Genomic DNA, 15,923 nt, shown 5'->3' on the forward strand with positions numbered 1-15,923 from the left:
ATAGTAGTTTGGCTAAACCCTGCAAACGGTTTCTCAGGAAAATCCCAGCAGATCAGCAGTTGCTCAGTTCGAATTCAGCAAGTTGTCTTGATAATAGCTACATGCCTACATGGATTAAGTTGCTGCCATGTGATTGGCTGATCAGGTATCTGCATATGTTGTTGCAACCAAAGGAAGCAGAAGAGCATCTCTAAATGCACAGCATGTTTAGCAGCTGAAGAGCAGAGTCACATAATGTTATTTACAGGATATCAATGATGTAAAAAGACCAGATAATGGGTCCAAGTTCATATGGTACACACTTACACCATTAAACTGACAAGTGAATAACTTAATACATCTTACAGTGCAGCGTTCTGCTAGGAAACCTTGGGTCGTGGTTGTTTGGGCTATGTTACCACACAGTATATAGTCTGTTATCCCATACAGTAGTCTCTGTTCACATATGTTTTGCTGCAAAAGTAAAGAAATGATAAACGTCAAAGTCACTGTCCAATGCATGTTCAGTTCATCGTGTTTATTTTCCATTTACAATGGCGCTTTTATAAAATATCTGATGCCGAAACATCAAAACAAATGTAGAAATGACACCATACACACATTCCCCATAAATAGATATTAACACACTTTAGAAAAGTACACACTGTCCTCTTTAGAGCCTTTGGTCTGGAACATACGCCAGGTGGAAACAACAAGCATCTGCAGAAGAAGAGTTCTCTCTGTGCACCATTGAAGCCCTATCATGTTTCGTATGAGTAAAGATTATACAGTGCACACATGGTTCCAGTTGCCTTCTCCTAACACCTTAGAACGTTTTGCATCACTGAGGCGTTTATAACCGTGCGGGATCCTGACGGTTGTCCATTTCCATAACGCTAAAATTATTTGCATAAGACAGAATGAAAGGCAAAGCAAATCGAACCAAGCACCAGGCACTGTAGAGCGAGGCACTTGAGCGCCCAACACTTCTGGTTTGGCTTCGTGACATTTGGCACATGAGGGTGGCTTTGCACTTTAAACCGCATGTATGTGTTTGTGTAGGTGTGTTGGTGAGAAACAGAGAGCCCTGCCGAGGGAGATTCACACCTATTGCTGTCTCCTAATTGTCTTGTTGTGCCTCTGAAAACTGGCTAGGCAAGTGACTTACATTCATTCTCCTCATATTTACACACCCACTACATAAAGTACGCACTCTCGTGATTCAAGAGTGATTTTTGAGCAGCCCTCTCACTGAGGCATAATGTAAAAGTCCAGATAACCCGCTCACTTAGAGGGCTTCCAAAAAAAAAAAAAAAAGGTAATCCATTGGTTCATGAGTGTTTTTTATTCCCATCATGCAGCGCTTAAACTTTCCTTGGCAATCATGAGGTTAGCAGAGTGATCCTGTGCGGGCAGATGAAAGCAGGGAGCTGCTATGATGTGGAGGTGTCTGACTGGCTGAGGTCCTTCTTGCTCTTGTTCTTCTTCTTCTTCTTGTCCCCTTTGCAGGGCTTGCAAACACAGCACAGGATGCAGGGCGAGGCCAGCAGGAGGAGAGGTGACGTCACCAGCACAATGATACTGACTCCCACCAGGATCCCCACCACCTGAGCAGAGACACAGCAATAAATACTGTAATTACTCTTCTTATTAGCACTGGGTCAAATGACTGCGTCAAAGGACTTGGTCATAATAACATGAGAGATTCATCATCTGACTCTCCCTACAGAAGTCGTTCAGTTCCTTGTTTTGGTTTTATGTTTTGTAACTTTACTGTCTTCATTTTCTGTTTAGATTCAGTTCTGGTGCAAACCTTCTTTACATCACCTACCCAGCAATAAACATTCAGAAAACATTAACAGGCAGCTGGTAAACACAACTGAACTTTTAGGAACTACGGAGACTTTAAAAAGAAAAAAAATGAAATTAATGAAAGTGAACTTACATTTACCACCAAGACAAAACCAACTGTCAGTTGCTTTTTGAATACTAGGGCTTGCTGTGTGGTTTATGAGTGTATTTTGCTAACCAAGCTTGCTAACTTTGCCCAATACTTTAACACTCCTACCTCTTCTCACATTAAGTTCACTTTCGACCCCATAAAACCAACCTGGCGGCAGCTAAAATGCAACGCTGAAGTTTCAAAGTGTGAAGCCTAAAAGAAATGAATGACGTTGTTTTAACAAAGTTCCTCTTTTATATACAGTCTCTAGTTTTAAATTACTATAACTGTTAAACCTGACAGACTTTATTCATGTTAAATTGTTAAATCATTCATTCAGTAAACTTGGTACACGCACCATTATATGAACAATCCTTCTATGTGTAAACAAATAAGGCGCACATATATATGTACGTATCTTCGTGGACTTCCTGGTTTTCTGTTTCACTTTGACAACACTCCCATGCACAAGTTGAGGTCCGTGGAGACATGTTTTGGAGTGAAAAGGCATGACCTCCACTTAATCAGATACAGCACATTTGAGATGAACAGGAATGCCAAACTGTGACTCAATCTTTATCAGTCAACCTCAGCAGCTTACCTCAATAACTCTTTGGATGACTGTATGCTGCCGTAGCAGGGCATACAGTAATAGCTGTGGTAGTGGAAGTGACATGTTAAATAACCACAGATACATGTCATATACCGATGTCAACATTGTTTTGGATATGTTACATCAAGGGTCGCCAAAAACATCGCAGGTTAAATCTAACAGACTCAAGTACCTAAATGCAGCGGTGGAAAATTATTTAAGGCGAACATACTTAGAGGACCTGTTAGGCAAGGGTGTAACCAACTCTATAATGAGTTGTTTTGCACGAAACAACTGCGCTGCTGTACTTCGGCTCTTCACATACTTAGCAACCCGTACACACCGAGACGCAATCTGGAGATCCCAAGCAAACTAATCATGTGATAATGGCATTAGAGGAGGAGAAAGCAGAAGGAAAGTAGGTCTGGTGGGCAGTTGTAATCTTTTTGTTGCATAGTTGGCGTCGTTATGGGCCAGAAATTTGAGATTAGCTTAAGGATTTGTTGAGTTTAAAGGACTTCTTCAATGAACTGTTGGAAAACAAGAAGTCGTAAACAGCAAGCTATGTGAGACTTTATAGGTCTTAAAGGGATATATTGTAATAAACCAAGCAGCTGATAAACTGAAAGACAGTAATTATATCCCATGTCTCATGTTGAATGAGAGCTGGGTTGAAGTCCAAAATCCAAGTAAAGAATAAAACAACCAGGTCTAACGGATGGGTGGTTCTGTGGTCTAATCCATTCAGACAATAACAACATCACAAAATGCCACATGCTGCTGCCTGACAACTGGCCTCACCTGCGTTCTGTTCCACATAACCGAGGCCCTGGAGTGTCCCAGCTTGTTTCTGCATGGCCCCCTTATCATAATGTCTCAGGAAGATATCACCCTGCATTTAAACACAACATACACATGCATGCAAAGACATGAGCAGGTGACTATGCAGCAAAGGAAATATTCCACTTGAATTTGGAAAAAAGTAAGAAAAAAAAGAAAAATGCATCACAGCTATTGTTTGGTTAGCAGGGGAGACTTACATCCAGATTCTGCAGACAGTACCAGCAGAAGGTGTGTTTGCAGCTTTTACACAGCATCTGCGCACAGCCTTGGTTTCTCTCGATGTAGATACCACACATAGGACACTGCTTGATGGGCATGTCGGAGTCACTGTCTGAGCGTGCCCTGTGAATTGGAACAAAGGCGCGCATGAGGAATGCCGTTAATGCTGCGAGGGCCTCCAGGCAGTGTGTGAAATCTTTATTTAGAGGCAAAGGTGAAGGGTTGTTTTTCAATGTAAAGTGGGAAATAGAGTCTTGAGGTTATGATTAAGAGTTTACAAATACATATTTCTCACGGCCGTTTCTTTAAATGCGGTAAAGGTAACATCTCTCTCATTCTAGATGTCATGTAGTCCTCAAAAAGCCCTGTTTTTGATTAATACGAGATAGCAGAAGCTATCGCAGCTCATGTGATGATAGAAAATAATATTGCAAAAAAACCAAACAACAAATCTGCTCAAAAAACACAAAGTCAGCAGGAGGCAGAGAGCAGTTCCTTGTTTTAAAAGAGGAAATTAAGCATTGTTTTGGGAAATAAAACTATAAGATATAAGATAAAATGCAAATGCAAACACTACTGAAAGCCTCTGCAGGCTGAAAAAAACAGATATTATGCTGCCACATTCGACTCAAAAGTGGATTTTAACTCATCTTTGTCATCCCCAGTGCAGGGATCATCACTTCACTGCTGTACAGTGAGGTAATTGGATCGGTGCCCATCCTCCTCCTCCTCTCTCTGGCACAGAGACAATGGAATTCCGATATAACTCAGTGACTCCCCAGTGACATCAGTCAGTCTGGCAGAGTCACAGCTCAGCGCAGCGCAGTAATGTCCCTGCTCGACTGGGACGCTTCTGAGGCACACTAAGTTATTAATCCTGAAATAATGTTTTTATAGAGCAAAGGGTTTCTACAGAGAGATGAGGAGCTACCCATCACTTATGTGATCCATTGAGTCAGCTGTGAACATCCTACACTGGTGAATGTTAGGTCTTTTATGTCAAAGGAAAGTCTGGGATTTTCCTCATGACGTAAAACACCACAATTGAAAATAAATGTAATCCACGCAATGTCCAAGAAAAATATTCATCTTCCTCTGTCATTTCATCACATGCAGGGCAAATGATTTGCGCAATCATGCATTGCTCACCAGTTTGGTTACAGCAAGTCTGTCTCAGTGTCCTGACCTAATATCCTCCTCCAGCTTTTAGCCCAGTATCATTTCCAAAGTGCAGCTCTGTGGCTGCAGGCGGTAGGCAGCGGACCAAGAGGCTGGCTTTACTGACCTGCTTTGATGAGAAGGCGTCATCATGGCCTGCTGCTCGGGGCAAGCGTGGCCATCCTGCCAGTGCCCTCTGCAGCCGGAGCAGAAGACGGTGTGACAGGTCGGGCAGGGCACAGCGGCGGGGTGGCCCTCGGTGCTCTGCTCCACATTACACACAGCCTGACATTCAAGCACCGGGCACCAGGCTTTACTGGGGTCAAGCTTCACTCCTGTGGAGAGGAAAAGAATGGATGAGGAACATAGTCAAGTCATTTGTAATTTAACTCTTTCTGTCAGTATCACTATCATTAAAGCCACATGCCAGGAAATACAGTTAAAAAAAAGATAATCTAAGAGCTCCAATGGTTAGAACATTTTTGGAGTGGTTCAGATTAAAGAGCACAGCTAGAGGACAATCGTCATTATTCACTGTAAACTTTTTTAAAGGAGCAGAACTACTAATTAAATAAAGCAAACTGTGACAAATAAACTCACACAGAAAAAACATATTATTTAAAAATACCCGTGGTGGCCAATGGTACCCCTCAGCCTCCCAGAGCCTGTGGTATCAATTTCAAAATACAATATCCCATCAGTCTTTTAAGGCTGAGAGATACAAAGCCAATGAGAGTGAGCCATCATGAATAAACCGATTTTTCCACTGTTATCAAGTTCTGTTGGGCAGTATTATTTACCTTTGGCCATCATTATCAAGTATTATTTATTGTGACGATCAACTAATTTTACCTTTATTAGATGTTTTCGCCACCATTATGAAGCAGTTATTAAGTAATTTTTGCTATTGTCACATATGTTTTTGCCCTAATTATCGAGGAATTTTTATCATTACAAAATATTTTTTCCATCATCATCAAGCAACATCAAACAAACGTTTTCACCTTTAACATATAATTCTCTCTAACAAAGGCATGAATTTGATTGGTTATATCTGAAGAGCCAGAGTTTTCCTACAGGCTTTTGAGGAGTTGTGAAGAATGAGATTTTTCTTTCTGAAGAAAATGAGCGTGACGTGTCGCAGCCAAAACAAAAAGCAGTCACTGTGAGCTGACTCATGCCCTTTACTCTTCAAGCACATGCTTTTACTATGAATCACAACAGAAGGGACAAACTGTAGTAAGACCGACTGCACTTTGCACTTTTTTGTTCTCCCAGTAACACGAGTTTTATGATTTATGGACGGAGTAAACAATAACTGTTATTGGATTTGCAGTGTATTATTGCTGTGCAAATAGAAAATGCCAATATAGCTGCGCAGCAAACTACCCCAGTTTATAAATGTCGACAGCGTTTCCCACAGAGGTGCTGTTTCCCTTCACAAACATTTACCTAAACCAGTTTTGCACAGAGTTCACACAATTTATCTCTACTGAGGATCTCTCTTCTTCAGATTAACAGATCATTAACATGGGTGTCTTACAGTATTTCTTATAGTAGTAATCCCTTTAGTGTTTTATAGCTAGAATTTCAGTAACCTCTAGGCTAAAACTGTACCAGAATGAAACAGGACACAAAAAATGGCTGCAGGCCTCACAATATGCCAGGCGTGTTAGGATAAATACTGGCTGGGACTGTTTGTGTGACCTGTAACAGCACACTGCCTGTCATCAGACAACAGCATGTAAACACAACAGTGCTTACCTCTCTCAAACTTGAGACGCAGATACAGCTCCACCTGACCTGCTGCTGCCAAAGCAGCTATCTGCAATCACACAGAGGTACTTCAGCTGTTTTACTGACTCAGAGATTTTATGATGCAGATTTCAGAGATGTGAAAAAAACAGCACTTTGGATATTAGACTTCCTGAAGCTTGTGATAACATTTGCAAAACCAAAATCGTTACTGGTGCTCTAGATAAAAATGAGTTTGTTTAGCATGATGGTTGACGATCTGACACGTCAAGTCATCTGCAATTTGCAGCATTATTTCTAAAATTCATCAGCTGTTAAAAATTACACACTATTCACTACTTTCCAGATAAACACTACTAAAGGATGGACTTCCTAGCGTGTGTCTTAAGTGTCTTAATAAAGTTGTATTCTGATTAGAAGAAGATTCAGGAAGTGGCACTTTTCATGTGGTTTTGAGTCAGCATTTTCAGCCTCCCCACTGAAACATTTACTATGTACAGTTTTAATGTTTCCATCTGACGTCATTTCATTTAGCTGTTCCCACCTAAAACCAAAACTAGTTTCTTCAGAACTGTGATTAAGGGTGGATGCGCAGTATTTACACAATTTACACACTTTAAAAAGACAAGAGTGAAAATCCAGCTTCCTATTTCTTGAGAAGTATGGCAATGGCCTTTATGTCTGAAACCAAACCAGTTTAACCACCAACCTGGGACATTCGAGGAATGTGCAACAACAAAAACGCAGATCACTGATCATGTTTGCATTTTATCTCCTCTCATCATTTTTTCTGCTCTCCCTCAGGACCTATGTGCATTGTTAAACAGGCCGTACCTCTGAGTCCAGCAGCACTCCAGTCTTTTGGCACGCCATGTCGGGGCAGGTGATTGGTGCCCCCCCACCCTCCATTATGGCTAGCTGAACATACTGCTGCAAACACTGGAGAGGGAAGAAGGACAATAGGGCATTAGACTGGACGTTTAAGCAGACAGGGAGAACTGTCATATGCTCGCGAGCAGTATTTTATCTGAAACAAGCGCAGGAGCTCAGAGAGCCACAATGTTACTCAGGACAAAATGAAAAGGAAGCTGTTGGGTTAAACCGGGCAGCTGAAATTTCACAGAGAGAGGGAGCTTCCTCACAAGTGCTCACAAAGTCAAAAGTCATATGTTGCCTAAGCCATGACATTAGGAAAGGCAGGAGAAACTGTGGAAGCACTGTTCAAAAAAGCAGTGCTGTTTTCAAAAATTAAAGGTAAAAAATTCTTTAAAGATAAAGAAGAAAAACTTTTGCATGAGCACAAACCTGTGCTTGCTGTGTGAATACAGCCCTCACACAGCATGAAGCACCGGTCACACAAACAGAGCAGGAACACGGTGTGCTCTTTAAGCAGACAGAAGGAGATGGTTCACATTTTTATACTAAAGATAAGTAAGTGTTTCAGTATCAATTTCCCTCGCTGTGTCGTACCCTGCGCATGTACGTGAGGTTTATCTGTGCGACCTTGTGCGTGCCGCTCTGACAAATGCAGCGAGCTTGGAAAGAGATTAACACCTGCCACTATCTGGCTCCGTTTTGATATGCGGGCAGGCACGCTTGAGACCAGTGCAGCAGCAGACCTTTGCACTCCTGTTATAAATAATACAGCTCTGTTGTCTAAAGATAGCGCTTCTCATCATCTCACAGGAAAGCAGTGAAACTGAAACTCAGGTTACCTTTGTGAGTTTAAACACAAAAAGCAAAAAACGAAGCGATAAAACACACAAGAAGAAAAATTCCACGGACAATTCAAAGACGGTAAATGTGAAAGACAGACAGCCCTGTGTTGAAATCAGCATCATTTCACTGGAACGGAAGAGTGATTTGCCTATAAAAAGATCTATTATAAAGTCATAAATGAGGAAGTGGTGTTGTAATAATAAAAAAAAAAAAAAAAATCTCATTTCAAGTAATTTAAATGCCGGACATTTGCCTAAATTGCCCAAATTGTAAAAAGCTGGTTTTGGATCACTGTCCTGAAATTTTCATCACCTGCAGGAAATGATTAAATGCATGAGAAATGTAATAAATATATTTATATATCTGGACACATGCACTCTGACTCAAAGGAAGACCTGGACACGTTGAGCAGCACCTGAAAAAACCTGAATGCATCATCTGTACCTACCGCTGTGCAGTAGATGCACTTGCAGCTCTGCAGTTCTGTGGTGGCTGTCGATGGCTGCTCGCTGAGGCACAGTTTGCAGAACACCTGCAGGTTGGCGGCAGCCTCGGGCGTCTCCGGAGCTGATTCCCGGGCTTCCCGGCTCACGGTGGGACTCCTGCTGGCCATGACGAGGCGAGGGCGGCCGGCAGGAAGAGAAGACACGAGGATGGATGAATCAGGCCTCTCTTAGCCTTTCTGCTGGGAGCGGAGAGCAGCCATGGCCTCCATGTTCCTAAAAAGCAGAAACAGCACTAATCTATTTGTCTATTCAGTATGGGTGTAACACTTTGCTTTCCCTTCCCTGTCAGACAACACTGCACCCTCTTTCTAAAAACCGCCATCCCTTCTGATAACTGATGTAGCAACTCTGATGATTTCAGCTATGCCTGCAGCAATGCCCTGTGATTGTTTTGTTACCCGAGTGACGATTACTCACAGCTTAAAGCTGCGTGTTGTACAAAGCAAATTTGAATTATGTGTTATTGCTACACTAATATGAAAACAGCCTCATTATCCTTTGCTGTGTCTCCATATATTGATGTCATTTTCAAGTCCAGAGTCCAAGGCGTGTGTTTACTAAGCCGGCAGTTATTGAGCAGCGCTTCATTTATTCTGACAGGAAGAACTGGCTGTTGATTGTCATGTCCACTTTATAGAAACATGGCAAAGTCTTGTGTAATTATAGGTTGGAATTTTGTTAACTTAATGCCTCAAGAGACTAAATTACATCAGGGGAAAGGTGGAAAGATGGCGGTTTTGAACACTCTGAGCAGTAGTTAATTTTAAAAAGTATTAAGAGCGATTAGCCGAGACAGAATGGTGATGCTTCAAATCGTCTTTACTTCAGTATTTAGCTGAAGCTGAACCTCTGATTTGGGCTTGGGAGCAGCATGGTGACCTTGTTTGTGCGTTTATGGTGACAGCCTCTGTAGCGCCCACTACCACAAATGAGAGAGCTTTCTCTGAGCTAACAAAAAGAGAAAGACAAAAAAAAACCCAATACAAAACAAAACTAGGATTTGTATTTTATTCTCTGAAATGCCTTTCAGTGTGTGTATTATCACATCACTATTCAGTCTCTCTCTCTCTTGTCCTTAGCGGGCGTCCGGTGGCGGCGGTCGGCCGCGCAACCAGTACACTGCTGTAGGTGCCGCAGGTTCTCTTGCTTGACCAACGATGATCTTCCACGCTTTTCGATCTAAGGCGATGGTTCTTGCCTGCTCGAGGTCGAGGCGAATGACGTGTGAGATTCCCAGTGACTTCAGTCTGGACCAAATTAATGAACTGGCTAACCAGGTAATACCAACATATTACCATCTACAAAGCCACAATGCAAGCCTTCTTTGCTTATGAAAAAAAAATTATGGACTACTTATTTTAGGACAGCAAGACAAAGGTGAGTAAAACTCTAATCTGAACTTAAAGGAAACTGAAGTCACCAAATGTCCCTCCAAAAAAAAAATCCCTTTTGGTTCGGTCCTGTTCCAAAAAGCATGAGAAATAATAACCCCATAATCTGGGATTTGAGATTAATCACGTGGACAACAGTGGTTGGACAGAGAACAGGGTCACATAGGAAACTGTGGCGTTAAAGAACTGTGGAGCCTGAGCGGCTGCTGAAATCACACATGATCTTGTACATGATGTTCTCTGCTTCAGCAGCCTATTAATGTTGGCTGGAAACTTTGGAGCCGTTCAATCAGTTATAGCAAACTCCACCACTGGTGTCCTCCTTTGTAGTGTGTTATTGATCGCTCCCTGGTAACACACATGATAGCTGGGCATGCTGAGCTCTGTGTACGTTGCTATTTTTGCACAGTCATAGTCTGCTCTCCTGCACTACTTTCAGGCAGACGTGCTGAGCCGGCTGCAGTCATCGTCCCACAATGCCGTCAGCCTGTCCTGTCGTGCCTGAACATAACCACCCCTGTGGTTTCGCATGGGAAATTACAGCTTTCGTGCCTGCTAGCCTTGCTTCATGGAAACTCCAGCATTATTAACAAAGTGAAGCCTTCATCTCGAAGCAACTTCAAAGTTTAGAACTTGAGATTACCTGGGTAACTTTCAGTCAACATATCACACAGGCGGAAGGCTTCATATCTTAGAAAATTTGATAAATCACATTTGTGATTGTCGTCTGCCTTTCAGATCATGGATAAAAAGTAATTGTGATGTTTTCTGTGCTGCACACACAGCGAGTGTAAGGTGGAACAAATGATTACTTTGCACCTAAATTTAAATAAGTATCAATGCAAATTCCTAACAACCGGAATCTTTGATGCAAAGCCTTCACTTTCAGAACTTTCCTTCAAAAACACACACAAAAAAACCTTTCTGATTGTAATCCAAGGCCCTAAAAAGCTCACATTCAACCTCCACTGTTGCAGCACTTCCTTAATTAGAATGCTTTTGTGTGCAATTGCTTTCTTTTTCCGTGTGGAAGCTGGCCATTCAGCGATTAAAACCCCTCACGGATCAAGGTCTAAATGGCATTCCAGACATTGAGGGCAGGGTGAAGTGGGGTGAGGTGGTGGGGATCAAAGCATCATTGTTGACCGGGGAGGCAGAAACGGAAAAACCAGATCTGCCTGGTAAAAAGCTGCTGCTGCTTTCACACAGACTGTCACTGTGCTGTGGAAGGAGACAGCAGAGAGTGTGCACTGGGGCAGCAGAATTTATATGGCATCATTTGTACGTTTCCAATCACACCATGTGTGAGTGTGTCTTTTTGGGGTTTTTTTTGTTTGTGTTTGTGTTTATGTGTGTGTGTGTGTGTGTGTGTGTGGGGGGGGGGGGGGCATAGAATAAAATGGTGAGCACATAAAGTTGAAACACAGCAATAGAAGGAAATAACAGTGTGGGAAAATTGGGAAAATGTAAGCATTGATGGTAATGCACACCAGTTAATCACAAGTGTGCTCAGTACAGATATGATTTAAAGGCTGCCTTTGTGCATGCATATTCCCAGACTGCTGATATCTGGTCTTTCTGCACTGCGATCAACCACAAACACACACGTGAAATCTGAGACATCTGCAGCTGTGTCAAGGTTGTACACCAGCACAGGTCACAGAGCGCTTTTTTTTTCATACGCTTTTTCCTATGATACCACCTTAATGAACAGCTTTGAGGGTGGACAGTACAGGTACAAATGGTGCGGAACCTACCTTCCCTGTGGACGACTGGGTGTAGAAGCAGTCTGAGTCCAGATCCACAGCCGCAGTGCTCTTGTTACTCTGGCACAGACACATGTGTTATAACACAGTCTGCTGCCGTAATAACCTGCTGTCAACGCCTAATGCCACTGCGGCCGCCTCGATACCGCCTTTTCCAAGTGCGTTGCGGGATTAAAGAAAATCTAAATCATGTTTACCCCTCCTGCTCTCTCCTGTCCTGCTCTCTGCTTGTGTCTGAGTTTCGGTTCTCCTGCCTCTCGTCCCCATCCAGGAAGCAGCGCTCTTTGCTCTCCACTTATCTGCACTCTCGACTGCGCCTGCTGGCTGCTTCAAAAAACTCATGCTGCTTTCAAGTACTGTCGGAAATGTTCCCATAGGAAAAACAATAAAAGGCTTGACATAAACGATATTCCTCGGGCAGCATAAATTTTTGATGGCACGGCTGTTGTCTGTAGTAGAAATAACTATGCCAAGTTCATGTTGTTAATTCAAGCTCAGGCTATCAGAATTTACAATCTTAAAATGTGGGCATTACTTAAGTAAAGGGGCTATTTGCATTTTGGGACATTTTTCTACTTGTGCACGAGCTAGCTGAGCCATACAATTGTGACGTTGGAAGCAAATTCTAGCTAAAAAAGAAAGACAAAGGAAAACAAATGCAGTTTTAATGATTATTCTTATAATAAATTTTCAGCATATCTGCAAACCATTACCTCTTCTAGCCCTCCAGACAGAAAAACATTTTCCTCTAATTTCAAGCAATTTCCTCGAGCGTTCTCGGTTCACCTAGCAACCACAGCCTCGTAAAACAAATCAGAATGAGCTGTTGCCCTGGTGTTGTGGTGCAAACAGTGGTACAAAAATGAAAAACAGAATATATGGTGCCTAATACATACAAAATACACCTGTATGCAGATGCTCTTTATTCAAAACAATATGTTTAATGATAACATATAGCCTAATTATTGTTGTTATCCATATGTAATTGTTATTTTTAAATTTACCGTTCAGAAAATTACACTTTGGTGTGGAGTTCTGTTTCTGGAAATGAGCAAATTTGTGAAATCTACAGTATCATAAATAAACAGGTCTACCACAACATCTTGGTGCGACATGGAAACCCTTCTGTACGGAAATTGATTGGGTGATACACCAACGAGACAATGGCACCAAGCATACTTCAAAGCTTAGCAGAGACTATTTTTCCAAGAAAACGGAATCTGGAGTACTGGAAGTGATGGATTGGGCACGTCAAAGTCTGGACTAAAATCCTATTGAACAGATTTGGAATTTAGTGGCCTCAAAGATGGTTTGCAAAAAAAGTTTCATCCAAAGGAAGGAAGCAAAGACATTTGTGAAAAGTACATAAAATAATGGCAGCAAGAATGCGAGCTGCTGTCAAGGCCAAAGGAGGCCATAAAAAATATTATATTCTTTGGTTATTATGTGTGAATAAGGACTGTAGTTGTTTCAGTTTGTTATTTGCTTAATAAGTAACAATCATTTTTAGTTATAAACGCATTTTTGGGAAATTTCTAAAATGTTTGCATTTTCTTGTCTTTATGTCTTTACATTATTATTAGACCTGTTAGTTTGTTAAGATTGTTACTCCAACTGCTCAGTGCCCTGAGGTACTGGTCCCGATGGATCGCAGCCTCCTTATGGTCTGCAGCTCTCTGCAGCAATCTTCCTTGCCCGTCTCTGTCCTGGATGTGTACAGGTGTGCAGAGATGGAGAAAGATGTAAGAAAGAAATAATGTTACTTGTAATGCAATAAGCAATTTTAGAGTTTTGTGGTCAAGTTTATGATGATGGATGTTTAACTGGTGCAGACACAAAAGCTAAACAAGGGGTTTGTGGTCATTGTTAGGTTACATGACGGGTAGCAGGCATCGATTTATATTTAAGGCTGATGATGCTCATTATTACCTTTTATAGTAGCTTTATACTCTCTACGGGTTAGAAATCAGACATATGACTTGTGAAACATCTGCTCTAACCCGCCCAGCGTCAACAGGTAAATGCTACTTATATAATATTATAATATATAATAATCGGACACAGGGGGCTAGAATAAGCTTTAATACATTACAAGAAAACATTTTAAAAGTTGATTCGTGATTTTACACTAATTTCTGGTTCTTTGTTGCTGTGTGTCACATTAGCTTACAGTAGATGCCCACAGTTTGCCTCGCTACATTCAACAATAGGACTGGGCTGAAACTGAAACAGTATATGCATGTGAGGGGATGCCCCATTACCTCATGAGAATGACTGGTTATTGTTTATCTTGTAAACACTCGTTATCTGCTTTATATATATCTATACCTATACTTATTTCATGTAATGCCATAATTTAGAAGAACAAATTGAGCCTATGATATCTGACTTTATTGGCGTATTTAAAAAGATTTCACTCACACATTGAAAAGATTTCTTTGTTAGGCTACCCTGCTTAGCAGCCTCAGCAGACTAACCACAAACCAAAACCTACTTGCATGAAGTTGCATCATTTTATGCTATCGGCTCCGATGCTACAGTGCAAAATATAAGTAATTTAGATGTTATTGTGTCTTTTTTGTTCCAGTTAAAAGGACTAGATGTTACAGTCCCTGATAATGCATTGCTTTAGAAGGAGAGACTCTTGAGGGATGGCTGTTATGAGGAAAGGCAGCCCAGAAACTTTGCCGGTAGCACACATCGTTGTGTGCCTCAACTTTCGGTCTTTTACCCAGGCTAATCTGCCATTTTCCTTCCTTGGTTAGGTTTAGGGATTAGAGATCTGATCTACATTATCATTTTAAAATTTGGGACACATCGTCAGTAGTGGACCTTGGATTCATCGGGTGTTTCGGCCATTATCACTAGACACCCTCATCCAAGGAGGCCCTGCCAGGGTTGATGAGGCCCTGGAGTGTGTCACTGGTTTATGTTAACTTGTTATTTCTCTTCTTCTTTCTTCTGTTTAGTTTCCTACAGTTTATTTTCTATCTATTCCCTGCAACTGAGAAATAATACTTACCTCTTTAGCATTTATGGAGCCTAACTTCTTCAAAGGGATAGAAAAGGTGATAGAGACAAAAGGGACAAGATGGGAGAGCAGAGAGGAGAGCCGGAAGGGGTCGCCCGATCTGGCTTCCCACACCTCCCCGCCGGATCGGGCTGTACATTAGGTCATGTTTTGGATTTCAAGGGGAAACTAAAAAGTCCGAGGTTTAGTGAAGGTCGCATCTGCGTGAAAATAAAGAAGGAAATCTTTAACTTAGTGTTTAGCAGCATCTCTAATGTTACTGTCTCATCACACTCACATAAAATACTAAAGTGTAACAGAATAAGGTCCACAACATTACAAACATTACAGAGAAACCCCTCTGAACTGCATGGAAACCCCGAGTTAAAGTACGCATGCGCAGGGGCTTTTCCCAAAATTACTGTTTTATCAGTCTGCGTGAGTACGAGTGCGTCTCACAAGGACTGTATCACAAGCAGGCGAAAGATGGATAGCACTGACCCTATGCCACTGTCTCCTTTTATTAACAACAGCTTTGCAAAGACGAAAGAAGGAAGCTTGTTAAATCAGGTGAGATTATTTAGATCTTTCTGCTTCAATAACGGGCGGGATGTCATGTCTGAAATCTGAGTATTCCTCTCTTCTGTTAATTATCATGTCCTATTGTAGAATACCATGTATTTCATTTAACTATTTTTAATGTGGGGGAAATACTTTAAAAGTAGTTTTGCTTTAGTTTAAAACTTCTTTGGGATGTAGCACGGTTTCCGTGTTTTGTTTGTGAAAAAGAAAAAAAAAATCCCCGGTCTCATCGACTTGTTGTAGGGTAGAAGAGTCACGTGACCTAGATATAATACACAGGTGGTCTGTCTGGGTGGGATGTGGTTTGGAGACGAAACAACCGCCCACTCAGTTGCCTCTGCAGAAAAACATGTTTTCATTTTAAAAGACATGATGTCATCCATACTCATATTTTTTTTAATGTATTTTTTTGTGCCCCCTCCCTCCAGGTAATGCCATCTAAAGCCTCCACCGTGGCCACC

General features: G+C 41.6%; 1 protein-coding gene across 1 annotated transcript; it reads right to left on the bottom strand.

Moving 5' to 3' along the window:
• Positions 1-496: 496 nt before the first annotated feature.
• Positions 497-12,205, bottom strand: rnf144b (ring finger protein 144B). Its single transcript, XM_019365062.2, is given in 9 exon segments — positions 497-1,586; positions 3,315-3,374; positions 3,376-3,405; positions 3,554-3,698; positions 4,861-5,068; positions 6,498-6,558; positions 7,323-7,427; positions 8,656-8,926; positions 11,862-12,205. Coding segments are annotated over 8 exon segments (948 nt in total). The 5' UTR covers positions 8,821-8,926; positions 11,862-12,205; the 3' UTR covers positions 497-1,412.
• Between the last annotated feature and the right edge of the window lie 3,718 nt (positions 12,206-15,923).

This window comes from Oreochromis niloticus, linkage group LG11 (genome assembly GCF_001858045.2).
Source record: "Oreochromis niloticus isolate F11D_XX linkage group LG11, O_niloticus_UMD_NMBU, whole genome shotgun sequence".
Classification (NCBI taxonomy): Eukaryota; Metazoa; Chordata; class Actinopteri; order Cichliformes; family Cichlidae; genus Oreochromis; species Oreochromis niloticus.